The sequence below is a fragment of the Oncorhynchus gorbuscha genome, linkage group LG06 (genome assembly GCF_021184085.1).
Source record: "Oncorhynchus gorbuscha isolate QuinsamMale2020 ecotype Even-year linkage group LG06, OgorEven_v1.0, whole genome shotgun sequence".
In the NCBI taxonomy this organism is placed as follows: Eukaryota; Metazoa; Chordata; class Actinopteri; order Salmoniformes; family Salmonidae; genus Oncorhynchus; species Oncorhynchus gorbuscha.
In genome coordinates this window covers 93,952,441-93,979,296 of record NC_060178.1, presented here as the reverse complement: position 1 = coordinate 93,979,296, position 26,856 = coordinate 93,952,441, and the positions used below count along the sequence as shown (strand labels likewise).

The 26,856-nt window shown below is 45.2% G+C and overlaps 2 protein-coding genes across 7 annotated transcripts in view; one reads left to right on the top strand and one right to left on the bottom strand.

The window, feature by feature from the left end:
- The window catches only part of LOC124038566 (cytohesin-3-like), a 60,798-nt gene extending 49,636 nt beyond the window's left edge, over nt 1-11,162 (top strand). For 3 of the 4 annotated variants that reach the window (XM_046354594.1, XM_046354593.1, XM_046354595.1), the window contains exons 10-13: nt 693-769; nt 1,308-1,379; nt 4,741-4,895; nt 7,568-11,162. In XM_046354594.1, the coding sequence (XP_046210550.1) occupies nt 693-769; nt 1,308-1,379; nt 4,741-4,895; nt 7,568-7,640 (377 nt within the window). In that variant the 3' untranslated portion in view covers nt 7,641-11,162. The remainder of the gene's footprint in view (nt 1-692; nt 770-1,307; nt 1,380-4,740; nt 4,896-7,567) is intronic. The other variant, XM_046354596.1, reaches the window with a different exon arrangement.
- The window catches only part of LOC124038565 (ubiquitin carboxyl-terminal hydrolase 42-like), a 33,051-nt gene continuing 15,457 nt past the window's right edge, over nt 9,263-26,856 (bottom strand). The window contains exons 3-19 of one of the 3 annotated variants that reach the window (XM_046354592.1): nt 24,899-25,108; nt 21,635-21,745; nt 21,228-21,327; nt 20,766-20,833; nt 16,186-16,256; nt 15,998-16,080; nt 15,685-15,796; nt 15,445-15,585; nt 13,666-13,766; nt 13,334-13,499; nt 12,654-13,238; nt 12,475-12,557; nt 11,690-12,384; nt 11,041-11,653; nt 10,581-10,939; nt 10,377-10,486; nt 9,263-10,217 (exon numbers count right to left, since the gene is read on the bottom strand). In XM_046354592.1, coding sequence (XP_046210548.1) covers nt 10,410-10,486; nt 10,581-10,939; nt 11,041-11,653; nt 11,690-12,384; nt 12,475-12,557; nt 12,654-13,238; nt 13,334-13,499; nt 13,666-13,766; nt 15,445-15,585; nt 15,685-15,796; nt 15,998-16,080; nt 16,186-16,256; nt 20,766-20,833; nt 21,228-21,327; nt 21,635-21,745; nt 24,899-25,108 — 3,575 coding nt within the window. In that variant the 3' untranslated portion in view covers nt 9,263-10,217; nt 10,377-10,409. Of the gene's footprint in view, nt 10,218-10,376; nt 10,487-10,580; nt 10,940-11,040; nt 12,385-12,474; nt 12,558-12,653; nt 13,239-13,333; nt 13,500-13,665; nt 13,767-15,444; nt 15,586-15,684; nt 15,797-15,997; nt 16,081-16,185; nt 16,257-20,765; nt 20,834-21,227; nt 21,328-21,634; nt 21,746-24,898; nt 25,109-26,856 lie in introns of all 3 variants that reach the window. The other 2 variants (XM_046354590.1, XM_046354589.1) reach the window with 2 other exon arrangements.

Here is a 26,856-nt window from a genome sequence, read left to right as displayed (position 1 = left end):
TGATGTCAGTCTGAATTCATTGCCACCCCTGACCAATGAACCATGCTCCCCATCTCCGGCCTCATTTCTGGGATTTCTCCCCAAATTGAACCCACATTTTGACTGTTTTCACAAGCAATACCTGCACTGCTTTGGGACCTCTAGGGAGGCTGAGGGGCGGGAGGGGGGATATTGGGCCCCTGATTAAATCAGCCTAATGGACAGACTGCCAATCAGATAGGAAGAGTACCCTAAGGTCTGAGGGCTTTGCTATAGGCTAGTCTGTCTGTCTCAACATTGAGTCTCAAAGGAAATTTTCATAATTGCTGTTGCAGTTTGCACTAAAATGAGTCTATGAGAAAGGCTTTGCTGGTTGCTGAAAGGTTGACATTAAGCAGCCTCCATCTAAGCCTTTCCCATAATATTGTATAGGCCCAAGAGTTTCACATCCACATGCCATGCTAGGGTCTATTCAGGAGGGTGAAATAGATTTGCCTAGAACAGATATCATTGTCATGTAGAATATAGAGAATCAGGTCAACTCTATACATTACGGTTAGTATTGCAGATAGAAATGTATCACCTCATTGGCTGTGTAGCCGACAGCACTGCATGGCCATTGGCTCTTCTCTGTCTGTGGTTTGTTACACAACATGTCTCTCTTTGAGGATGTAACTCTTGTTACTCAACATGTCTGGTATATTTCTCTACAGGTGGAAGAGTGAAGACCTGGAAGAGACGGTGGTTCATTCTGACTGACAACTGCCTGTACTACTTTGAATACACAACGGTAAGTTAGTGTGGTTTTATCAATGAGAGACCTCTGTAGCAGATGCAGCCTGGCCCTTTGACCTAAATGCACCATGGTCCAGCAATTAACACGATGCATGGAACCATCTGGGAGGTCTGCTGCACATCTGGCCTAGCCCAGACCCCCCATTATCCTATACACACTGATGAGAGTACAGCCCCAACACACCACAGCTTAGAGCCCACTACCAGGATTGAGCCCAGTCCCTGGACGTGTCCCCTCCCTGCTGTGTTCTCTCATTAAGAGAAAGACCGGGCTGTTCTGTTCCTCAAGGTCTCCTCAGCCCCCAGACACAATAGAAACCCACTGTAGGATTGGGTTACTTCTCCCTTCAGTAACTTCCTCATACAATAGAATATTATCCGAATATTGCTGATTTATACACACTTATGTGAATAAAACACACATTACAAATATGTGTTTTAGTTATTGAACCAGCAGCACAAAACAATTGGCCTGTAAGTATATGCTGTGTGGCTACATATTAAATAAATGAATGTGTTCTTCACGTCTGCAGGACAAGGAACCTCGTGGGATCATTCCTTTGGAGAACCTCAGTATAAGAGAGGTGGATGAGCCCAGGAAACCTGTAAGTTTCTCAAAATATACTGAAATACTTTCTAAGAAAGGACTAATAAGCACTGAACACTTCTAGTCCCTCTTCAACAGGACTAACTGTCCCTCTTCAACGGGACTAACTGTCCCTCTTCAACGGGACTAACTGTTCCGCTTCACTGTAACTCTTCAACGGGACTAACTGTTCTTCAACGGGACTAACTGTTCCGCTTCACTGTAACTCTTCAACGGGACTAACTGTCCCTCTTCAACAGGACTAACTGTCCCTCTTCAACAGGACTAACTGTCCCTCTTCAACGGGACTAACTGTCCCTCTTCAACGGGACTAACTGTCCCTCTTCAACGGGACTAACTGTCCCTCTTCAACGGGACTAACTGTTCCTCTTCAACGGGACTAACTGTTCCGCTTCACTGTAACTCTTCAACGGGACTAACTGTTCCGCTTCACTGTAACTCTTCAACAGGACTAACTGTCCCTCTTCAACGGGACTAACTGTTCCGCTTCACTGTAACTCTTCAACAGGACTAACTGTCCCTCTTCAACGGGACTAACTGTCCCTCTTCAACGGGACTAACTGTTCCGCTTCACTGTAACTCTTCAACAGGACTAACTGTCCCTCTTCAACGGGACTAACTGTTCCGCTTCACTGTAACTCTTCAACAGGACTAACTGTCCCTCTTCAACGGGACTAACTGTTCCGCTTCACTGTAACTCTTCAACAGGACTAACTGTCCCTCTTCAACGGGACTAACTGTTCCGCTTCACTGTCCCTCTTCAACAGGACTAACTGTCCCTCTTCAACGGGACTAACTGTTCCGCTTCACTGTAACTCTTCAACGGGACTAACTGTCCCTCTTCAACGGGACTAACTGTCCCTCTTCAACGGGACTAACTGTCCCTCTTCAACGGGACTAACTGTTCCTCTTCAACGGGACTAACTGTTCCGCTTCACTGTAACTCTTCAACGGGACTAACTGTTCCGCTTCACTGTAACTCTTCAACAGGACTAACTGTCCCTCTTCAACGGGACTAACTGTTCCGCTTCACTGTAACTCTTCAACAGGACTAACTGTCCCTCTTCAACGGGACTAACTGTCCCTCTTCAACGGGACTAACTGTTCCGCTTCACTGTAACTCTTCAACAGGACTAACTGTCCCTCTTCAACGGGACTAACTGTTCCGCTTCACTGTAACTCTTCAACAGGACTAACTGTCCCTCTTCAACAGGACTAACTGTCCCTCTTCAACGGGACTAACTGTTCCGCTTCACTGTAACTCTTCAACAGGACTAACTGTCCCTCTTCAACGGGACTAACTGTTCCGCTTCACTGTCCCTCTTCAACAGGACTAACTGTCCCTCTTCAACGGGACTAACTGTTCCGCTTCACTGTAACTCTTCAACGGGACTAACTGTCCCTCTTCAACGTAACACTCTTCAACGGGACTAACTGTTCCGCTTCACTGTAACTCTTCAACGGGACTAACTGTTCCGCTTCACTGTAACTCTTCAACGGGACTAACTGTCCCTCTTCAACGGGACTAACTGTTCCGCTTCACTGTAACTCTTCAACGGGACTAACTGTCCCTCTTCAACGGGACTAACTGTTCCGCTTCACTGTAACTCTTCAACGGGACTAACTGTCCCTCTTCAACGGGACTAACTGTTCCGCTTCACTGTAACTCTTCAACAGGACTAACTGTCCCTCTTCAACGTAACACTCTTCAACGGGACTAACTGTTCCGCTTCACTGTAACTCTTCAACAGGACTAACTGTCCCTCTTCAACGTAACACTCTTCAACAGGACTAACTGTCCCTCTTCAACGTAACACTCTTCAACAGGACTAACTGTCCCTCTTCAACGTAACACTCTTCAACAGGACTAACTGTCCCTCTTCAACAGGACTAACTGTCCCTCTTCAACGTAACACTCTTCAACAGGACTAACTGTCCCTCTTCAACGTAACACTCTTCAACAGGACTAACTGTCCCTCTTCAACGGGACTAACTGTTCCGCTTCACTGTAACTCTTCAACAGGACTAACTGTCCCTCTTCAACGGGACTAACTGTTCCGCTTCACTGTAACTCTTCAACAGGACTAACTGTCCCTCTTCAACGGGACTAACTGTTCCGCTTCACTGTAACTCTTCAACGGGACTAACTGTCCCTCTTCAACGTAACACTCTTCAACGGGACTAACTGTTCCGCTTCACTGTAACTCTTCAACGGGACTAACTGTTCCGCTTCACTGTAACTCTTCAACGGGACTAACTGTCCCTCTTCAACGGGACTAACTGTTCCGCTTCACTGTAACTCTTCAACGGGACTAACTGTCCCTCTTCAACGGGACTAACTGTTCCGCCGCTTCACTGTAACTCTTCAACGGGACTAACTGTCCCTCTTCAACGGGACTAACTGTTCCGCTTCACTGTAACTCTTCAACAGGACTAACTGTCCCTCTTCAACGTAACACTCTTCAACAGGACTAACTGTCCCTCTTCAACGTAACACTCTTCAACAGGACTAACTGTCCCTCTTCAACGTAACACTCTTCAACAGGACTAACTGTCCCTCTTTCACTCTTCAACAGACTAACTGTCCCTCTTCAACTAACTGTCCCTCTTCAACGTAACACTCTTCAACAGGACTAACTGTCCCTCTTCAACGTAACACTCTTCAACAGGACTAACTGTCCCTCTTCAACGTAACACTCTTCAACAGGACTAACTGTTCCGCTTCACAGGTAACTCTTCAACAGGACTAACTGTCCCTCTTCAACGGGACTAACTGTTCCGCTTCACTGTAACTCTTCAACAGGACTAACTGTCCCTCTTCAACGGGACTAACTGTTCCGCTTCACTGTAACTCTTCAACAGGACTAACTGTCCCTCTTCAACGTAACACTCTTCAACAGGACTAACCCTCTTCAACAGGACTAACTGTCCCTCTTCAACGTAACACTCTTCAACAGGACTAACTGTCCCTCTTCAACGGGACTAACTGTCCCTCTTCACACTCTTCAACAGGACTAACTGTCCCTCTTCAGGTAACACTCTTCAACAGGACTAACTGTCCCTCTTCAACGTAACACTCTTCAACAGGACTAACTGTCCCTCTTCAACGTAACACTCTTCAACAGGACTAACTGTCCCTCTTCAACAGGACTAACTGTCCCTCTTCAACGTAACACTCTTCAACAGGACTAACTGTCCCTCTTCAACGTAACACTCTTCAACAGGACTAACTGTCCCTCTTCAACGTAACACTCTTCAACAGGACTAACTGTCCCTCTTCAACGTAACTAATTACTTGTCTTCACTGTAACTAGTTCTGTACTCACCTCTCTCTCTTTTGGACGCTGTCGTCCAATCAGAACTGTTTCGAGCTCTACAACCCCAACCACAAGGGTTTGTTGATCAAGGCGTGTAAGACTGAGGCGGACGGCCGGGTCGTCGAGGGCAACCACACAGTGTACAGGATATCAGCGCCCACCACAGAGGAGAAGGAGGAGTGGATCAAATCCATCAAGTATGTTTTTGTCTATAACCCACCTAAGGTTTTGGGAGTTTTACCCCTATGTAGACACAACAGATATTACTCACCAGGGTCCAAAGCCCATAGTCATCTGCTAGGAGACACCAGTGAATCTCAACGATTCAATGGCAAAGCTAAGATTAAACCAAGATGTATGTATCCACTGACACTTCTTGGAAGATGGGTTGGTCTTCACACAAAGCACCATGACCATGTGTGAACTCTTTGATGTAACTGTGTGACAGACTAACCCATATGGCTGAGAGGCTCACTTTCTCAGTGTGCGGTAGACAAGACAGGGCTCAGAGTTGATCTGAGCTCTCTGGAGGTTAAATGGGTTTCTGTTTGATAAAGCCCTGTAGAGTGTCCTGTAGGCAGGAGCGCTAGAACACACATGCTACACTCTCTCTTTCTAGCATTCAGTCTCAATTTGTTTCTCTTCGTGTTTTCGCAAAATCCACACTATCAGGCACTACTGCTGTTTAGTTAAGGAGAGAAGGAATGATGAAAGTGCCCTGTTAAATTGGACCCAAAGGGTGATTGATCATTGCTCCTCTCAGCTGAGCTTTCCAATGATCAATATCTGCTGTGAAATCATATTAGATGATGCTCTCATCAGGCATGAAGATATAGAAACACCATTAGGATTGAACGCTGGGTTGCCATTAGAACCAACAGAATAGATTTTTCTGCTCGTGCCACAACCTTACTGGCAACCTTGTTTGGATGAAGTGGATGCAATACACAGGGGAACATGATGATTACGTCAACTTCACTTCTGCGATTATCATAACTTTAGATGGGGCGTTGGAAAATGAGTTTACAGTGGGAGAATTGGGAAACCAGTGCCAATCCTAGTCCATACCAGCCCTGTATGAAATCTCAGCCGTAGGTCAACTTTATAGGCCTCTTCATTGTGTTGTAGCTGTCAGACTGTGCAGAAGAGGCCAGACCTGGGTTGCTTTACCTCACATACATACACCCTCTCTGTACTCTGAGTCAGCTTCAGTCTCCCCTGTGGTCAGCATGATGCACACACCGAAAGGCCATCCCAGCATGTCCTGTGTTCCTACTGCCAGGAAAGCAGTGAATTACTTAGGCCTATTAGAGTCCCATTGGATGCAAGGCGTGGACCTCTATGGGGTTTCCCCTCTGCAGTCTCCAAGGGACAATATGGGTGTATTATAGTCTAGACAGTCTGAGCTAAAGTACCAAAGAACACACCTGTTGCCCTGTCAACTTTTTTCAATTTTTACTAATGACATGCCACTGGCTTTGAGTGTGTCTATGTATGCGGATGACTCCTCTGTAGCTCAGTTGGTAGAGCATGGCGCTTGTAACGCCAGGGTAGTGGGTTCGATTCCCGGGACCACCCATACGTAGAATGTATGCACACATGACTGTAAGTCGCTTTGGATAAAAGCGTCTGCTAAATGGCATATATTATATATTATACACGTCAGCTACTACAGCGACTGAAATCACTGCAACACTTAACAAAGAGCTGCAGTTAGTTTCAGAATGGGTGAAAAAATAATAAGTTACTCCCAACTAATTTCAAAAACTAAAAGCTTTATATTTGGGACAAATCATTCACTAACCCTAAACCTTGACTAAATCTTGTAATGAATAAGGTGGTGATTGAGCAAGTTGAGACGACTAAACTGCTTGGAGTAACCCTGGATGGTAAACTGTCATGGTCCTATTGATACAACAGTAGCTAAGATAGGGAGCAGTCTGTCCATAATAAAGCACTACTCACTATCAACAAGGCAGGTCTTACAGACTCTTATTTTGTGACAACTGTTCAGTCTTGTGGTCAGGTGCCACAAAGAGAGACTTGGGAAAATGTCAATTGGCTCAGAACAGGGCAGCACGGATGGCCCTTGGATGTACACAGAGAGCTAACGTTAATAATATGCATGTCAATCTCTCTTGGCTCAAAGTGGAGGAGGGATTGAATTAACTTGTATTTATGTGAGGTAGTGTCATGTTGAATACACAGAGGTCTGTTTGAACTACTGGCGCACAGCTCGGACACCCATGCATACCCCACAAGACATGCCACAGGAGGGCTCTTCACAGTTCCCATGTCCAGAACCGAATTTGGGAGGTGCACAGTAGACTACATGGAACTCTATTCCACATCAAGTAACTCATGCCATCAGTAAAATTAGATTTAAAAAATAACAGATAAAAAGACACCTTTTGGAACAGCGGGAACTGTGAAGCAACACAAACATAGACACATGCATACCATCACACGATAACATACGCATTATACACGTACCCATGGATTTTGTAGATATGTGGTAGTAGAGTAGGGGCCTGGGGGCACACACTTAGTGTGTTGTGAATGTATAACTAGCTTTCATTTTGATGGTCTCCAAGAATAGTAGCTGCTGTCTTGGCAGGAACTAATAGGGATCCATAATAAATACAAATAAGAAACCACTTGATTGTGTTACAGCTCTTTTGAGGTCCTCTGTCAGAGCAGAATGCTGCAATGCCATGTTTTTTCTTTGACAACAATGTAGGTTAAAATGTGAACTGTGCTGATACTGAATGTAGTAAACTATTCCCCCACCTGCTCATGAAGACATACATAGGCTACTGTAATAAACAACCACTGTCTATTTTTCATAACCAATCTCTTCTTTCTGCAGAGCAAGCATCAGCAGGGATCCTTTCTATGACATGCTGGCAACCAGGAAGCGGAGAATAGCCAATAAGAAGTGAGGAGGAGTGCCTGGCCACATCCTCCCCATCATCAGTGACACCAGCATAGACCCCAGTCTGTCCAGGAGACCCTCTTTCACTCAGCCCAGGGACAGGACACATGGCTGCGCGGCCACAGCAGAGACCAGGGTAAGGGGATCCAGATGTCCTGGGGAATTGCCTTTGGATGCTACACCTCTCCACTTCATCAGCATGGATAAAGGACAAGATGGGGAAGGGCACTTGATATTTTGGTCATCAGTTTCTTTTCAGATGTTGTATGTGTGAATACAATTCACACAACTGTAAATTCTATGAAGTGTGAATGTACAGTATTGAGGACACAATGAGAAATCGCATGGTCTGTGCTTACCCAATGTCCCCACACAGACTGAGCTTTCGTCAGCCATATCAGCATGGATATTGTTGCCCTCTAGTGGGTGAGTTGAGTATGATTTTAATGTCAGAAGACCCTAAATTTATGAATCAGCTGGTCTGATTTTCCACCCCTGAAACGATTGACACTAATACAATAGGGATGGGTTTTTTATTTTTTCAATTTCTGTTTAACAATGAGATGCCCATGCCAGATAGATATCTCTATGGTGAAGGATGCCATTTTGTCTTAGAGCTATAATACATTGTCATGTTTGTGGGACAGTTTTCTAAAGCTAGTTTATGTATTGATTCAAAGTCCACCGCTATAAATATTTTTTTTCTCTCCATATTTTCTCTAATTACAAAAATGTTTTTTTCATCTTTACATTGTGTGTACACTGTACATGTTTATAATTTGTGTTTCTGTAGCATGTAAAAGTTATGTATGGCTAGCCTATACCCGCTTAAAGTTGAGCATTAAGAGTACATACCTCAGAGCAAATGGAGGGAAAAAAAGATTCTTCATGTTTCTAAGGTAAACAGAAAATGACGTAACTGCCAAGCCAGCTGGGTTTCACCTTCTGGGAAGGTGACAAGGTGAAACAACTCCTCACTAGGGGCTCTGACTCTAGTTCAGCGTCATGATTGAAATTTAAAGGCAACGTTCCTGCGTTAGTGGTGACTGCATGTACGGTGAACACGTATATCGCCTCAATCGGAAATGACCTTTTCCATTTCTATCGTGCAATCTGTAACACTTCAGTGATCCAGACTGAAGAGCGCCTCAAGGTTTGGATCTACAACGCCCCAGGGTGAGACTGACAGATCAGTGAACTTTCTACAGGTCCAAGTTGTGTAAAAAGTTCACATGATTCTCAGCGTTGCAGGAGCCTTTGAACTGTTGAGGATTTTGAATAAGATAAAATGTTCAGATATTCTCCTGTGTCACTGACATGTACCCACGTCCTGGTTTGAACTCCCTCACTGTCATTGTGTAACCTGGAAACAATAAGAAACATGACCTTAAGACTGTCGAAACACTCTGGATTCAAGGCTAACAGTCGTATCTGACGATCTTAAAAGCAATCAATTAAACAATCGCTCGTATGCTAAATCTTTTACCAAAATTCAGAGAACGGACTTCATCTGTCCAATACAAAGGCAGACACTATTCCCATCGGTGTGTACATGCCCAGTCAATCAACAGCTTTCACTCCAACAATGTGTGTAAACAAAGTAAGATTAGTTACTCTGACATTAGCAAATGTATTTACGCCTTTTTATATACCTTGTACAATGTATAAATTTGACATGCTTATTGTAGAACTAAAAATATGTTATCATGACCATTTTTTGTCTTTTTAGGTAGAAAAAAAACAAGCAAACCATTAACTATTTGAGTCAATTTAGAACAAGGTCTAAATTACATCGTGGTAATTCTCAAAAACAAAACTATTCCTGATACAGGACTTACTTAAACTGATAGTACAGTTCAAAATTTAATTCACAGTATTTCTTATGGACGCTAGAAAACTTTTTTTAAAGCAGAAACACAGGTCCAAAGCCATAAGAGAACATGATTATTGTTCAGCTTTTTTTAATGCTTGAATAACAAGTTAAAAGAATTGGACATCTCAGTGAGAGCAAGATGCAGAGGGAGGGAGACTATCTTAGGCTTTCGAAAGTAACAAAGAGCGGTCCCGAAGTCTCCAGGGTAGGTGGAGTTGTGTTAAGTGCACACGTAGTCACACCAGGCCAGCTCCTTCAGACACTACTCACTCAATAACATTTCCCTCCATCAGAGAGAGGTTTTATACCTCCACCTATACATATAATGGTGACAAACTTGCAGCCAACTGATGTCATACCAAACAGGTCATCTCCTGGGCAAGAAAACTATTCGTCTTCCTCTTTTTGGATTATTTAATCAGTTGATCAGTTCTCCGAGGAGGAATACGTCTCGTTTGAACAAAGTCCTGAGTCTTCCACTGTGCAGCTTATTCTTTTGTTAATTATTTATCACAAATGTACATTGAGTGATGAGTGAAGTTGAAAAAAATCTATTTAAGAAAAGAATCTAGTAGAATGTTAATTTCTCATGTGGTAAAAATACAGTATATTCCCAATAATACAGCACCACGTTCAAATATTCGGGATGACATTCCTGTTGCTGTTGAATTTCACTTTTATATAAAGGTTGATATTTAAAGTATTCCAAGTCTGCAATGAGAGGGAAAGATGTCAGGTTTGCAGACAGTCCCATCAGTCTTTACACAATCAAGATGAGTTGAAACTGGCTCCTGGTTTTCCACTCATAACCATGCACAGTCCAGCATAGAGATTCTGAGAGTAAGACAGAGGCAAAGGAAAGATACTTACATTGTTCTGTGTCTCTGGTCGAACAGAGAAAATCTACTGTCTAAGGTCATTGTACAGTCCATTAGTAGAACATTCGTGGGAGTTTCCATTGGGTTGACCTAAGCCATTACCTACAACAAAACATTATGGTCAAAATGATAGATTAACACAGTGACAAACTGAGAAACAACCACCTATAGAAACCACATCTGCTTGTTTTATTACCTGTGTGTTCGTTGAAGTGGCAGTGCGATGCGTTTTGAGGAGCTGCTGTTGGTGATCCATCACGAGAGGAGAAGGAGCTGTCGTTGTCATCAGCGCGATGGCGTTTCTTAGGGTAGCTGTTGTCATAGCCATCGTCCTGGTAACGTTGCTTCTTGCTCGCCCTCTCATCGTCGCTGCTGCTTGCCCTGCGACTCTCCCGGGGGGCATTGGGGTCACGGTGCCCCTCGGGACTCTGGGTAGAGTGGATCTCACCCCCTGACTTCTCAACCTCCGTGTCAGTGTCGTACCTCCTACTTTTGTTGTGTTTGGAGGAACTGCTGCCGTCGGCTGCCCTGTCAGAGGAATTCACGTCAAAGGTCCTGGAAGAAAGAACACCCAGGTCAGAGGTAATATAGATCAGTTGTTACTTTATCTGACAGTGTCTCATTGTGGAGGCTTAAGAAAGAAGAGACTGCCTTACCTATTCTCTCGGTGCCTCTCTCTGTCCTTGGACTTCTTCTTCTTGCTCTTCTTGGGTTTCTTGGCCTGACGCTCCTCAGAGCTGTCCTTTCTCTCCTCTCTGTGAGGCTCGGATCGTTTCACCAGGGCCGGGGAAAGGGCTGGGAGGGGCTGACTGGGCTTAGTGCTGGAGCTCAGTGGGGTGGGCAGAGGGGTCTCCTGTGAAGGGTAGTAACACCTCTCTTTACCTTCATCCCTCCACCTTGAGCGTCCATGAGGCTCCTCTCTGTGTGGGAGGCTGTGTTGGCTGTGCTCCCTCCTGTCCCTATTCCTGTCCTTACTCGTTCTGTGGTGGTAATGGTGGTGACAGCGGTCCCTGTCCCTCTCTCTGGGGTGATAGCGTCGCTGTGAGAGGAATGCCTCAGACTCCCAGTTCCGGTGTCTGTCCCGGCTGAGCGAGCGGTCCCGGTATGACCGGTGGTGGTCTCGCCGGTGCCGGTAGTGGTCTGAGTCATGGTCCCGGTTGCGTTCACGGCTCCTGTCCCGGTGGTACCTATCCCCTTCTCCGTCTTTATCCCGGTCAGAAGAGTACAGCCGGTCTCGATCCCTATCGCAGTCCGAAGAATGTAGTCGGCCTTTCTCCTTATCCCGATCGGAAGAGTTCAACCCGCCTTTCTCCTTATCCCGATCGGAAGAGTTCAACCCGCCTTTCTCCTTATCCCGATCGGAAGAGTTCAACCCACCTTTCTCCTTATCCCGATCGGAAGAGTTCAACCCGCCTTTCTCCTTATCCCGATCGGAAGAGTTCAACCCGCCTTTCTCCTTATCCCGATCGGAAGAGTTCAACCCGCCTTTCTCCTTATCCCGATCGGACGAGTTCAACCCGCCTTTCTCCTTATCCCGATCAGAAGAGTACAACCCGCCTTTCTCCTTATCCCGATCGGAAGAGTACATCTGGTCTCTTCCATCTCTGGAGCTGGGCTTTCCATCCAGCCCTACAGCTGGGCTGTTCTGGGTCGCCCTGACGTCCTCCCCAGATCCCCTGTGTGGGGCTCTGAGATCTTTTGTGGCTCCCAGGCCAGGTCCGGAGAGGACTGGGGTACTGAGGGAGCGGGGGGTGGGCTGGAGGAATAAGACCCCAGGGTTGGAGCTGGATTCCCTCAAGGCATCGGTAAGTGGTTTAGCTCCAACATCAGCCAATGTGGATGGAGGTTTAGCACCGGTTGATGGTGCGTGGTGAGGGAGGGGACCAGAATGAGTTTTAGCCTTTTTCTCTGGGGTGAGGGAGAGGCGGCTGTCGATGTCGGCACTGTGCAGGCCTTGAGAGGTGCTGGCCTGGCTAGGGGTAGTGCAATACACCTCTTTGCTGTAGAAAAATACGACATTTTCATGACTTACTGGATCTTCAAATCATCAAGCAACGTGGATCAAAAGAAGAGAATTTGATCAGGCTCACCTTGGGCCACTGTGGTGAGCCTCCGCCCCATTAGACATGCTGGAACCCAAACCGGGCGACATCGCATGACCGTTACCGTGGATCTGCACAACAACAGACACACACAATGAGTACACAGGTGATGTGATTTGTGGAGTTCAGTAAAGTATTTAAAATGTGTGTCGACTGAGTATAGGTACCTTCTCAGGGTGTTTGATGTTGTGGTGTCCGTTCTGACTGAGTTTGGAGAAGCTGTTGGTCCCGTTACGGTGCATGGTAGCCTGGCCATTACCGATGCCGTTGGTCTTGAGGGTCAGCACTCTGGGGACAGGGCCGTAGACTGTCTCTCCCTTCCTCCCGTTAACGTGAGGCTTAGCCGTGCCGTTCCCCAGACCACTGCCTCCCTCCTGGTCCGACTCCTCAGACGACTCCTGGCCGTACGGCACCAGGAACGACGCCCCGTGACCGTTTCTGTTAACGGAGGGAGTGCCATTAATGCGAGGATCCCGGGGCGTAGACATGTCTGATGTAGACTGTGACGAAGAGGACGGCTGGGCATAAGAGGATGATGAGGGGCAGATCTGTTTGCCCTGACCGATGAAGAAGGAGAGCTTCTGGCGCTTGGCAGGGTCAGGGATGCCTGTGGGACGGTTGAGAGGATGGGAGGAAGAGGTGGCGAGCGGGCTGTAGCTAGTCTTGCCCATGCTGTTGTCACTGCTGGTGCTGGGCTTAGAGCCAGAGGGGTAGTCCCTTAGCGAGCTGTTCCCATTGACGTGAAAGATGTTCTGGGAGGGGAGGGGACACATTGGTTACAGGCTCTTACTAAACATCTTGCCTCTGAACAGATGATTGTGCAAAAGCTGGTGTGTTTAGGCTGTACCTTGGCCATGTGTGGGGGCAGCTGTGGCCCTATGAAACCAGTGCTGGTGTGTCGTGGCCCAATGTTGACCCGGGGTGTGAGAATGGGGCGGGGGGACAACTGGCCGAGGGGCCCCGCGGTCCGGCACGTGTGATTGTAGTCCCCTCCATTCTTCAGATCAGGTGACCTGGTGGCCAGAACAGGCAGCACCCATCACAGATCAAAAAGCTCAACCACAAAGGGAAAACAACCTGCACAGAACTGTTACGTGGTCCAACAATACTTTAACATGCCAATATTTTACACCATTCAAACAAGGCTCCCCTTGGTTGACATGAATGGGAGCTACTCACCTGATGTAGAAGAGAACGTAAGCCTGCTGGTTGAGGACTGACCTGATGTCACTGACCAACACAGAGGAGTCATTCAACTGGTACCACTGGCCATTGCTAGCCTGAAAGAGAGAGATTTATAAAACCTGCATCACACTGACATACGTAAGTATGAACATAATCCTTTATAGAAGACTAATCAAACATCTGGCTTACATAGAAATGGTGAGAGGATTATTCACATGGGGGTTTGGGTTGTTCGAGAACCGTCCTACTAGTGACTTCTGTCAATATTGGAGCTTACCTTGAAGTAGCAGTAGTAATATATTAGGTTAGATGTTAGGGCTTACCCCAACATGGTGTATTTTAGGAAGCCCTAAAATACAGTGCATTCGGGAAAGTATTCAAACCAATTCCCTTTTTCCTCTTTGTTACGTTACAGCCTTATTCTATTTTCAGGCCTCTCCAGAGATGCTCGATCCGGGCTCTGGCTGGGCCACTCAAGGACATTCAGAGACTTGTCCTGAAGTCATTCCTGCATCGTCTTGTCTGTGTGCTTAGGGTCGTTGTCTTGTTGGAAGGTGAACCATCGCCCCAGTATGAGGTCCTGAGCGCTCTATAGCAGGTTTTCATCAAGGATCTCTCTGTACTTTGCTCTGTTCATCTTTCCCTTGATCCTGATTAGTCTCCCAGTCCCTGCTGCTGAAAAACATCCCCACAGTATGATGCTGCCACCATGCTTCACCGTAGGGATGTTGCCAGGTTTCCTCCAGATGTGACGCTTGGCGTCCGGCCAAAGAGTTCAATCTTGGTTTCATCAGACCAGAGAATCTTGTTTCTCATTGTCTGAGTCTTTTAGGTGCCTTTTGGCAAACTCCAAGCAGGCTGTCATGTGCCCTTTAATGAGGAGTGGCTTCCATCTGGCCACTCTACCATAAAGGCCTGATTGGTGGAGTGCTGCAGAGATGGTTGTCCATCGGGAAGGTTCCCCCATCTTCACAGAGGAACTCTGGAGCTCTGTCAGGGTGACCATCGGGTTCTTGGTCACCTCCCCTGACCAAGTCCCTTCTCCCCCGATTGCGCAGTTTGGCCGGGCGGCCAGCTTTAGAAAGGGTCTTGGTGGTTACAAACTTTTTCCATCTAAGAATGATGAGGCCACTGTGTTCTTGGGGACCTTCAATGCTGCAGAAATGTTTTGGTAACCTTTCCCAGATCTGTGCCTCAACACAATCCTTCGACCTCATGCCTTTGTTTTTGCTCTGACGTGCACTGTCAACTGTGGGACCTTATATAGACAGGTGTGTGCCTTTCCAAATCATGTCCAATCAATTGAACTTACCCCAGGTGGGCTCCAACGAAGTTGTAGAAACATCAAGGATGATTGGGCTCCCGAGTGGCGCAGTGGTCTAAAGGCTAGAAGTGTAACTACACTGGTTCAAATACAGGTTGTATCACAACCAGCCGTGATTGGGAGTCCTATAGGGCAGCGCGTCTTTGGCCGTTGTGGGCCGTCATTTTAAATAAGAATGTGTTCTTAATGACTTGCCTAGTTAAATAAAGATAAAATAAAATGATCAATGGAAACAGGATGCACCAGAGCTCAACTTCGAGTCTCATAGCAAAGGGTCTTAATAACTATGTAGATAAAGGTGTTACAAATAAAAACAGATTTTGCGCTTTGTCATTATTGTATGTAGATGGAGTAAAAATCTATTTTGGAAAAGGGCTGTAATGTAATAAAATGTGGGAAAAGTCCAGGAGTCTGAATACTTTCTGAATGCACTGTATATTAGTGCTTACTTTGACGTAGCAGTAGTAGTGTCCAGCGTGGCAGCTGAAGCCAGAGTGCACCAGGACAGCATAGAGCACGTAGACCTGGGGCTCGCCGTGGGACTGAGACATGAAGGGACGCAGGTCTAGGCACTCAGCATACCTTACGTCCTAAAGGAGAGAAACAGGCAATGGCAGTGGAAATCTAGATAAAGAAAATGATTTCCATGTACATTTAGCTGTCACTGACCATGTTTACTGATGTCTTACCTTAGCGATCTTGCCCCCGTTGTAGTTGGCGAATCGCTTCAGTGAGATGGTGAGCACATTAGCGCTGCGGTGGATGGTGAATCTCTTAGAGGCTGGAACCATCTTCTTACACCTGCACAGACAGATCAGTTAGAAATACCAAAAACAAAACATGCAGAATTGGGTCGCAATAACACTGGTTTAGGCAGCTCTATACTAAGATGAACAACAATAACACTGGTTTAGGCAGCTCTATACTGAGATGAACAACAATAACACTGGTTTAGGCAGCTCTATACTGAGATGAACAATAAATGAATCCAGATCTACTCACTTAGTGCATCTGTAGGCATTCTCTCCATCTAGCTGCTCAGGCTTAACAAACTGTTCCAGAGCCTTTGTGATACTGGGAGCAGTCTGAAAGGTAACACGGGTGACAGTTGTCAATGATGCATTCTTAGCAAGACACAATGGTTTGACATGTTCCCCCTTTGTGCAGCATGAAAGGCAGTTCACCGTTACCTTTATTTCCAAAGCAACATCCAAATAAGGGTCAAACGTGTCAGAGACCGCTTTGCAGTTGAAACATTTTACTGTAAAAAGACAGACACAATTAGATCATCTTACCTATTAACAAATGGCAGTCATCGAATGTTTTAATGGTGTACAAGACACAGCGAGAAAGTATAGAACTCAATCAAACTTATTCAGCAGTTGTCACTAACTCGTTTTTCAACCACTCCACCAATTTATTGATAACAAACTATAGTTTGGCAAGTTGGTTAGGATATCTACTTTGTGCATGACAAGTCATTTTTCCAACAATTGTTTACAGACTGATTATTTCACTTATAATTCACTGTATCACAATTCTAGTGGGTCAGAAGTTTACATACACTAAGTTGACTGTGCCTTTAAACAGCTTGGACAATTCCATAAAATTATGTCATGGATATAGAGGCTTCTGATAAGCTAATTGAGTCAATTGGAGGTGTACCTGTGGATGTTTTTCAAGGCCTACCTTCAAACTCAGTGCCTCTTTGCTTGACATCATGTGAAAATCGAAAGAAATCAGCAAAGACCTCAGAAAAAAAGGGTAGACCTCCACAAGTCTGGTTCATCCTCGGGAGCAATTTCCAAACGCCTGAAGGTACCACGTTCATCTGTACAAACAATAGTACGCAAGTATAAACACCATGGGACCACGCAGCCGTCATACCGCTCAGGAAGGAGACTTGTTCGGTCTCCTAGAGATGAAAATATTTGGTGCGAAAAGTGCAAATCAATCCCAGAACAACAGCAAAGGACCTTGAAGATTCTGGAGGAAACGGGTACAAAAGTATCTATATCCACAGTAGAACAAGGGAAAAGGGGGACACTTGCACGCTGAAGAACACCCTCCCAACCATGAAGCACGGGGGTGGCAGTATCATGTTGTGGGGGTGCTTTGCTGCAGGAGGGACTGGTGCACTTCACAAAATAAATGGCATCATGAGGCAGGAAAATTATGTGAACATATTGAAGCAACATCTCAAGACATCAGTCAGGAAGTTAAAGCTTGGTCGCAAATGGGTCTTACAAAAGGAAAATGACCCCAAGCATACTTTTAAAGTTGTGGAAAGATGGCTTAAGGACAACAAAGTCAAGGTATTGGAGTGGCCATCACAAAGCCCTGACCTCAATCCTATAGAAGATATGTGGGCAGAACTGTGTGTGTGAGCGAGGCCTTACAAACCTGACTCAGTTACACCAGCTCTGTCAGGAGCAATGAGTCAATTCACCCAACTTATTGTGGGAAGCTTGTGGAAGGCTACCCAAAGCATTTGACCCAAGTTCAACAATTTAAAGGCAATGCTACCAAACACTAATTGAGTATGTAAACTTCTGACCCACTGGGAATGTGATGAAATAAATAAAAGCTCAAATAAATCACTATTATTCTGACATTTCACTACTAATTTTGAAAATTACTCTCTCCAGAAATAAGTCTCTCACTGTTGCCGCCTGCTACCGACCCCCCTCAGCTCCCAGCTGTGCCCTGGACACCATTTGTGAATTGATTGCCCCCCATCTAGCTTCAGAGTTTGTTCTGTTAGGTGACCTAAACTGGGATATGCTTAACACCCCGGCAGTCCTACAATCTAAGCTAGATGCCCTCAATCTCACACAAATCATCAAGAAACCCACTAGGTACAACCCTAACTCTGTAAGCAAGGGCACCCTCAGACGTCATCCTGACCAACTGGCCCTCCAAATACACCTCCGCTGTCTTCAACCAGGATCTCAGCGATCACTGCCTCATTGCCTGTATCCGCTACGGAGCCGCAGTCAAACGACCACCCCTCATCACTGTCAAACGCTCCCTAAAACACTTCTGTGAGCAGGCCTTTCTAAATCGACCTGGCCCGGGTATGCTGGAAGGACATTGACCTCATCCCGTCAGTTGAGGATGCCTGGTCATTCTTTAAAAGTAACTTCCTCACCATTTTAGATAAGCATGCTCCGTTCAAAAAATGCAGAACTAAGAACAGATACAGCCCTTGGTTCACTCCAGACCTGACTGCCCTCGACCAGCACAAAAACATCCTGTGGCGGACTGCAATAGCATCGAATAGTCCCCGCGATATGCAACTGTTCAGGGAAGTCAGGAACCAATACACGCAGTCAGTCAGGAAAGCTAAGGCCAGCTTCTTCAGGCAGAAGTTTGCATCCTGTAGCTCCAACTCCAAAAAGTTCTGGGACACTGAAGTCCATGGAGAACAAGAGCACCTCCTCCCAGCTGCCCACTGCACTGAGGCTAGGTAACACGGTCACCACAGATAAATCTATGATTATCGAAAACTTCAACAAGCTTTTCTCAACGGCTGGCCATGCCTTCCACCTGGCTACTCCTACCTCGGCCAACAGCTTCACCCCCCCCCCCGCAGCTCCTCGCCCAAGCCTCTCCAGGTTCTCCTTTACCCAAATCCAGATAGCAGATGTTATGAAAAAGCTGCAAAACCTGGACCCGTATAAATCAGCTGGGCTTGACAATCTGGACCCTCTATTTCTGAAACTATCCGCCGCCATTGTCGCAACCCCTATTACCAGCCTGTTCAACCTCTCATATCGTCTGAGATCCCCAAGGAGTGGAAAGCTGCCGCAGTCCATCCCCCTCTTCAAAGGGGGAGACACCCTGGACCCAAACTGTTACAGACCTATATCCATTCTGCCCTGCCTATCTAAGGTCTTCGAAAGCCAAGTCAACAAACAGGTCACTGACCATCTCGAATCCCACCGTACCTTCTTCGCTGTGCAATCTGGTTTCTGAGCCGGTCACGGGTGCACCTCAGCCACACTCAAGGTACTAAACGATATAACCGCCATAGATAAAAGACAGTACTGTGCAGCCGTCTTCATCGACCTTGCCAAGGCTTTCGACTCTGTCAATCACCATATTCTTATTGGCAGACTCAGTAGCCTCGGTTTTTCGGATGACTGCCTTGCCTGGTTCACCAAATACTTTGCAGACAGAGTTCAGTGTGTCAAATCGGAGGGCATGCTGTCCGGTCCTCTGGCAGTCTCTATGGGGGTGCCACAGGGTTCAATTCTCGGGCCGACTCTTTTCTCTGTATATATCAATGATGTTGCTCTTGCTGCGGGCGATTCCCTGATCCACCTCTACGCAGACGACACCATTCTATATACTTTCGGCCCGTCATTGGACACCGTGCTATCTAACCTCCAAATGAGCTTCAATGCCATACAACACTCCTTCCGTGGCCTCCAACTGCTCTTAAACGCTAGTAAAAACCAAATGCATGCTTTTCAACCGATCGCTGCCTGCACCCGCATGCCCGACTAGCATCACCACCCTGGATGGTTCCGACCTTGAATATGTGGACATCTATAAGTACCTAGGTGTCTGGCTAGACTGCAAACTCTCCTTCCAGACTCATATCAAACATGTCCAATCGAAAATCAAATCTTGAGTCGGCTTTCTATTCCGCAACAAAGCCTCCTTCACTCACGCTGCCAAGCTTACCCTAGTAAAACTGACTATCCTACTGAGCCTCGACTTCGGCGATGTCATCTACAAAATTGCTTCCAACACTCTACTCAGCAAACTGGATGCAGTTTATCACAGTGCCATCCGTTTCGTCACTAAAGCACTTTATACCACCCACCACTGCGACTTCTATGCTCTAGTCGGCTGGCCCTCGCTACATATTCGTCGCCAGACCCACTGGCTCCAGGTCATCTACAAGTCCATGCTCGGTAAAGCTCCGCCTTATCACAGTTCCCTGGTCACGATGGCAACACCCATCCGTAGTACGCGCTCCAGCAGGTGTATCTCACTGATCATCCCTAAAGCCAACACCTCATTCGGCCGCCTTTCGTTCCAGTACTCTGCTGCCTGTGACTGGAACGAATTGCAAAAATCGCTGAAGTTGGAGACTTATCTCCCTCACCAACTTCAAACATCAGCTATCTGAGCAGCTAACCGATCGCTGCAGCTGTACATAGTCTATTGGTAAATAGCCCACCCATTTTCACCTACCTCATCCCCACAGTTATTTATTTACTTTTCTGCTCTTTTGCACACCAATATCTCTACCTGTACATGATCATCTGATCATTTATCACTCCAGTGTTAATCTGCAAAATTGTAATTATTCGCCTACCTCCTCATGCCCTTTGCACACATTGTATATAGACTCCCCTTTTTTTCTACTGTGTTATTGACTTGTTCATTGTTTACTCCATGTGTAACTCTGTGTCTGTTCACACTGCTATGCTTTATCTTGGCCAGGTCGCAGTTGCAAATGAGAACTTGTTCTCAACTAGCCTACCTGGTTAAATAAAGGTGAAATAAAACATTTAAAAAATAATAATAAAAAAAAAAAATCACATTCTTAAAATAAAGTGGTGATCCTAAGACAGGGAATCTTTTACGAGGATTAAATGTCAGGAATTGTGAAAATTTGAGTTTAAATGTATTTGGCTAAGGTGTATGTAAACCTCTGACGTCAACTGAAACTAGTCTAATACCCCAAAGGGCAAGCAACTCTCATATCGGCTTCAGTAAGTGAGACATTTAAAGATTACACCAATAAGCCTACCTCTGGACCGTAGATACCCTCCAAAGACTTGATGGATGAAACTGGTTGCTTGCGTTTGCCTGTCCAATCTGTTGTAAAAGTAAACATAAAATCGTTAAAGATGCTTATCAATGACTCCCAATAGCCTTAAGGGAAATTGCCTTTATGCGTATACACAGGATCATATAAATCAAGATAGCCTTAATTTAATTTGTCATTGGGACAGCCCTTTGAGGAGAAACAGACATCTGAGGAAATAGAGCAAAGGTAATTGCTGAGAGTAGAGGCAACCTGTTGGGGGGCAGAATAGCCTTCCACTACACGGGAGGGGGATTGTAAAGTCAGTTAGGGGTCCCTGGTGTATAGGAGATGGTCACTAAAACATGATATATTAATCATGTCTCGCTCTGTGCTATATGTGAATGTGGGTCAGATGCAAGTCCAGAACAGTGCTTCCTAGTGGCTGAACACTGTAACACCTACTTGTTTAGAGGCAGGCAGGACTTTTGCATAGCGTCCACTGTGTACCGCAGGAACTCATGGGCATCCTCTTGGCTGCCAAAGCGGAAATGCTTTGCAATCCCTGCACAGGTGTTATACAGAGGTGGGGAGGAAGACTCAATAAATAAGACTTTGACCCTGTCAGTTTTCCCTACAAAAATGACAGCATCAACTCTTTTTTTTGGAGGGAAAACTATTTTGCTGACTAGGTTTCCCAGAATTCTGCACCTGTGATGCAGTCCCAACTCTCCTTCCATTTTTGAAGGGAAAAACTATTTTCCGGACATGTTATTTAGTTGTAATGGCTTTCAACACGCCTGAACAAAGACTTTCCTTTCAACTTTGTGCTAAAGGTTTTCCCCCTCTGATTCCAAGTAAACACTACTTACGTTTGAGCTCGTTGAGGACTCCGATGGGCTTGATGACATTCCCAGAGTTGGCGAAGACCTGGGTGATGTGATTCTGCATTGTGCACATCATACAGAACCCAGGCTCATGACCTGAACATCAACACAGATGACGGTCAATCAGGTAATAGGTATTAAAAGGTACAATGCATTTAAAGGTCTCAATATTAAATCATTTATCATTTCTGGGTAACAATTAAGTACCTTAATGTGATTTTTCTTTACCAGTTTAATTGAAAACAATCAAAATAGCTTAACAAAAATCTATTTCTCAAGCAAGAATTTTGCTCTGATTGTCTGGGAGTGATCTGAGTGGGGAGGGAAAAACTAGCTGTTACTGGCAAAGAGGTTTGGAACTCTTTCTTATTGGTCTATTAACTAATTTACCACCTGGTGTTGTCACCAGGTAGGCCAAAACTCCATCCCACCAAAACAGGCTGAAATTTCAGGCAGTCTTTTCAAACAGCTCTTACACTTAAAGGGCAATATCATAATTTTCACAGTATTATTTCAACTTTTAGGGTGGAAATGTATATAAAACACATTAAAATAGTTGACTGCACTTGGCCTTTAAAGGGATGCTTTGGGATTTTGGCAATTAAGCCCTTTTATCTACTTCCCCGGAGTCAGATAAACGGCATGAAGGAAGTTAGTTAGCATTGGCTCACAAAACTACTTCTATCATTAGCGCAATTAAAGTTTATACCATAGAGTCTTGGTGCAGGTACAGCCAACTAGCGAAAATATAATGTAAAATATATCATAAAAATAATATCCCGATATGTAATTTTTATTTTTATCCCATCACAAATTGCCAAAACCCCAAGTATCTCTTTAAGCAAACAACCAACATACAGTGCCCAGAAAGTATTCACACCCCTTGACTTACTCCACATTATGTTACAGCCCGAATTCAAAATGGATTCATTTGATTTCTCTCATCTACACACAATACTCCAAAATAAAAAGTTAACATGGTTTTTGAATTTGTAGAAAATTTAATGAAAATGAAATAGAAAAAAATTTGAATTGACATCTTCGCACCCCTGAGTCAATACTTTGGAGAAGCACCTTTGGCGGCGATTACAGCTTTGAGTCATCTTGAATATGTTGATCAACTTTTGGGATTTTCTTGCAAATGTTCTCAAGCTATGTTAAGTTAGATGGGGAATGGCAACCCTCAAGTCTTTCCACAGATTTTCAATAGGATTCAAGTCTAGGCTTTGGCTGGGCCAATCAATGATTTTCAAACTCTTGTTCTGAAAACATTCGAGCATTGCTTTGGCTGTCTGCTTGTGGTTATTGTACTGTTGGAATGTAAATCTTCGCCCCCAGTCTGAGGTCGTTTGCACTCTGAAGCAGGTTCTCAGTAAAGGATTTGCCTGTATTTGGCGCCATCCATTGTTCCCGCTATCCTTACCAGTCTCCCAGTCACTGAATAGCATCACCATAGCATGATGCTGCCACCACCATGCTTCATAGTAGGGATGGTGTTAGACGGGTGATGAGCTGTGCCTGGTCTTCTCCAGACATAGTGCTTTGTATTCAGGCCAAATAGTTCAATTTGTCTCATCAGACCACAGAATCTTTTGCCTTATGATCTCGATTTCACACTCCAGGTGTGTTGTCATGTAGAGACTGTTGTCCTTCTGGCAGGTTCTCCCATCTCAGCCAAGGAACTGTGTAGTTTTGTCAGAGTGGTCATTGGGTTCTTGGTCACCTCCCTGACCAAGGTCCTTCTTGCCCGGTTGCTCAGTTCGGCCGGACGGCCAGCTCTAGGCAGAGTCTGTATAGTTCCATATTTTTTCAAATTCCCAATGATGGAGACCACTGTGCTCTTGGAAACATTCAACACTCAAATGGTTTTATACCCTTCCCCAGATATATAGTACCCGTCAAAAGTTTGGACACACCTGCTCATTCAAGGGTTTTTCTTTCTTTACATTGCAGAATAATAGTGAAGACCTCAACTATGAAATAACACATATGGAATCATGTCGTAACCAAAAAAAGTGTTAAACAAATAAAATATTATACATTTTAGATTATTCAAATAGCCACCCTTTGCCTTAACAGCTTTGCACACTCTTGGCATTCTCTCAACCAGCTTCACAAGGTAGTCACCTGGAATGCATTTCAATTAACAGGTGTGCCTTTCCTTCTTAATGCATGAGTCAGTTGTGGTGTGACAAGGTAGGGTTAGTATACAGACGATATCCCTATTTGGTAAAAGACCAAGCCCATATTATGGCAAGAACAGCTCAAATAAGCAAAGAGAAATGACAGTCCATCATTACATTACTTTAAGGTCAGTCAATCTGGAAAATTTCAAGAACTTTGAAAGTTACTTCAAATGCAGCCACAAAAGCCATCAAGCGCTATGATGAAACTGGGTCTCATGAGGACCCCCACAGAAAAGGAAGACCCAGAGTTACCTCTGCTGCAGAGGATAAGTTTATTAGAGTTAACTGCACCTCAGATTGCAGCCCAAATAAAATGCTTCACAGAGCTCAGTAACACACACACATCTCAACATCAACTGTTCAGAGGAGACTGCGTGAATCAAGCCTTCATGGTCGAATTGCTGAAAAGAAACCACTAAAAGGGCATTAATAGGAAGAAGAGACTTGCTTGGGCCAAGAAACACGAGCAATGGACATTAAACACGTGGAAATCTGTCCTTTGGTCTGAGTCCAAATTTGCGATTTTTGGCTCCAACTGTCGTGTCTTTGTGAGACGCAGAGTAGGTGAACGGATGATCTCCACATGTGTGGTTCCCACCATGAAGCATGGAGGTGGTGTGATGGTGCATTGCTGGTGACACTCGGTGATTTATTTAAAATTCAATGCACACTTAACCAGCATGGCTACCACAGCATTCATAGTTTTGATGTCTTCCCTATTATTCTACAATGTAGAAAATAGTAAAAATAAAGAAAAACCCTTGAATGAGTAGGTTCCCAAACTTTTGACTGGTACTGTATGCCTCATCACAATTCTACGTCAGATCTACAGACAGTTCCTTGGACTTAATGGTATAGTTTCTGCTCTGACATGCATGTTAACTGTGGTAGCTTATGTATGAATCCATTTTGAATTCAGGCTGTAACACAACGTGGAATAAATCAAGTGGTATGAATACTTTCTGAAGTCTCAGTTTGTCGAATATAACTTATTTTCTTTCTCTTTCTAACCTTCTCCTGCTATGAAAATGTAACAGAGCCCCTGGTTCTATTACCCACATACATGTTTTAGAGTGCTCCCGGGACAGCATGTAGTTAGTGAGGGGAGCGGTATAGGTGAGACACTGCAGAGCCGAGTTGAGGAAGCAGGTGTTTCCCAGGTTCTGGAGACCTGATCCGATGCGGTGGACCTGGTTCCACTTCAGGCTGAGCTGCTCGGCTGGGAACAGCACCTTCTGGGGCAGGGCGATGCCGTCCCCACTGGTCAGCACCACTGCAAAGGGGAAGGGGAAAGAAATGGTCAAATACATGACAAAAGGAGTGTTGCCTGGTAGATAATAATATAATAATAATATATGCCATTTAGCAGACACTTTTATCCAAAGCGACTTACAGTCATGTGTGCATACATTCTACGTATGGGTGGTCCCGGGGATCGAACCCACTACCCTGGCGTTACAAGCGCCATGCTCTACCAACTGAGCTACAGAAGGACCACAGTGGGAATAAATCTCTGAAGGTCGTCTAAGGAAAAGTTGTTTTTGACTGCGTCCAACTTGAAGGCACGATGAAATTGACAATCAATTTTTGAGAGAATCTGAAAAGACTTCAATTCAAAGCTAGGGCATATTTGATGGTTGGGGGACGGCAGGAAAATCCTGTGTTTCTTGTTTACTGACATAACATGTGGTGCCACAGGATCTATGGTTCAGGGTACATCAGGCTATTGATTTAAACCCCCTCAGAGAACAATATGTTTACATAACTGGGCCATTATAAAAGACCGCAACATAAAACACCTATGAGAACCGGTTCAGGCAGTCACTTATGAGAAGAGATGTGGGAAACTACAGCTACTCAACTCAGCACTCTCTGTGTGGAGAGGCTTGAAATACAGTGCATTTAGAAAGTATTCAGATCCCTTGACTTTTTCCAATTTGTTAAGTTACAGCCTTATTCTAAAATGGATACAATTATTTTCCCCCTCATCAATCCACACACAACTCCATAATGACAAAGCAAAAATAGGTTTATATTTTTTGGCAAATTTATATATTTTTTAAAATCTAACTCATGACATTTACATAAGTATACAGACCCTTTACTCAGTACTTTTGAAGCACCTTTGGCAGCAATTACAGCCTTGAGTCTTCTTGGATATTATGCTACAAGCTTGGCACACCTGTATTCGGAGAGTTTCTCCCATTCTTCTCTGCAGATCCTCTTAAGCTCTGTCAGGTTGGATGGGGAGCGTCGCTGCACAGCTATTTTCAGGTCGCACCAGAGATGTTCGATCCGGTTCAAGCCCGGGCTCTGGCTGGGCCACTCAAAGATATTCAGAGACTTGTCCTGAAGCCACTACTGCATGTCTTGGTTGTGTGTTTAAGGCCGTTGTCCTGTTAGAAGGTGAACCGTTGGCCCAGTCTGAGGTCCTGAGCAGGTTTTCATCAAGGATCTCCCTGTACTTTGTGCCATTCATCTTTGCCTCGATCCTGACTAGTCTCCCATTCCCTGTTGCTGAAAAACACCCCCACAACACGATGCTGCCACCCACATGCTTCACCGTAGGGATGGTGACAGGTTTCCTACAGACGTAACGCTTGGCATTCAGGCTAAATAGTTCAATCCTGGTTTCATCAGAACAGAGAATCTTGATTCTCCTGGTCAGAGTCCTTTAGGTACCCTTTGGCAAACTCCAATCAGGCTGTCATGTGCCTTTTACTGAGGAGTGGTTCCGTCTGGCCAAGCTACCATAAAGGCCTGATTGGTGGAGTGCTGCAGAGATGGTTGTCCTTCTGGAAGGTTCTCCCACAGAGGTACTCTAGAGCTCTGTCAGAGTGAACATCGGGTTCTTTGTCACCTCCCTGACCAAGGCCCTTCTCTTCCGATTGGCCGGGTGGCCAGCTCTAGGAAGAGACTTGGTGGTTCCATTCAAGAATGATGGAGGCCACTGTTCTTGGGGACCGTCAATGCTGCAGAACTTTTTGGTACCCTTCCCCAGATCTGTGCTTCGATACAATC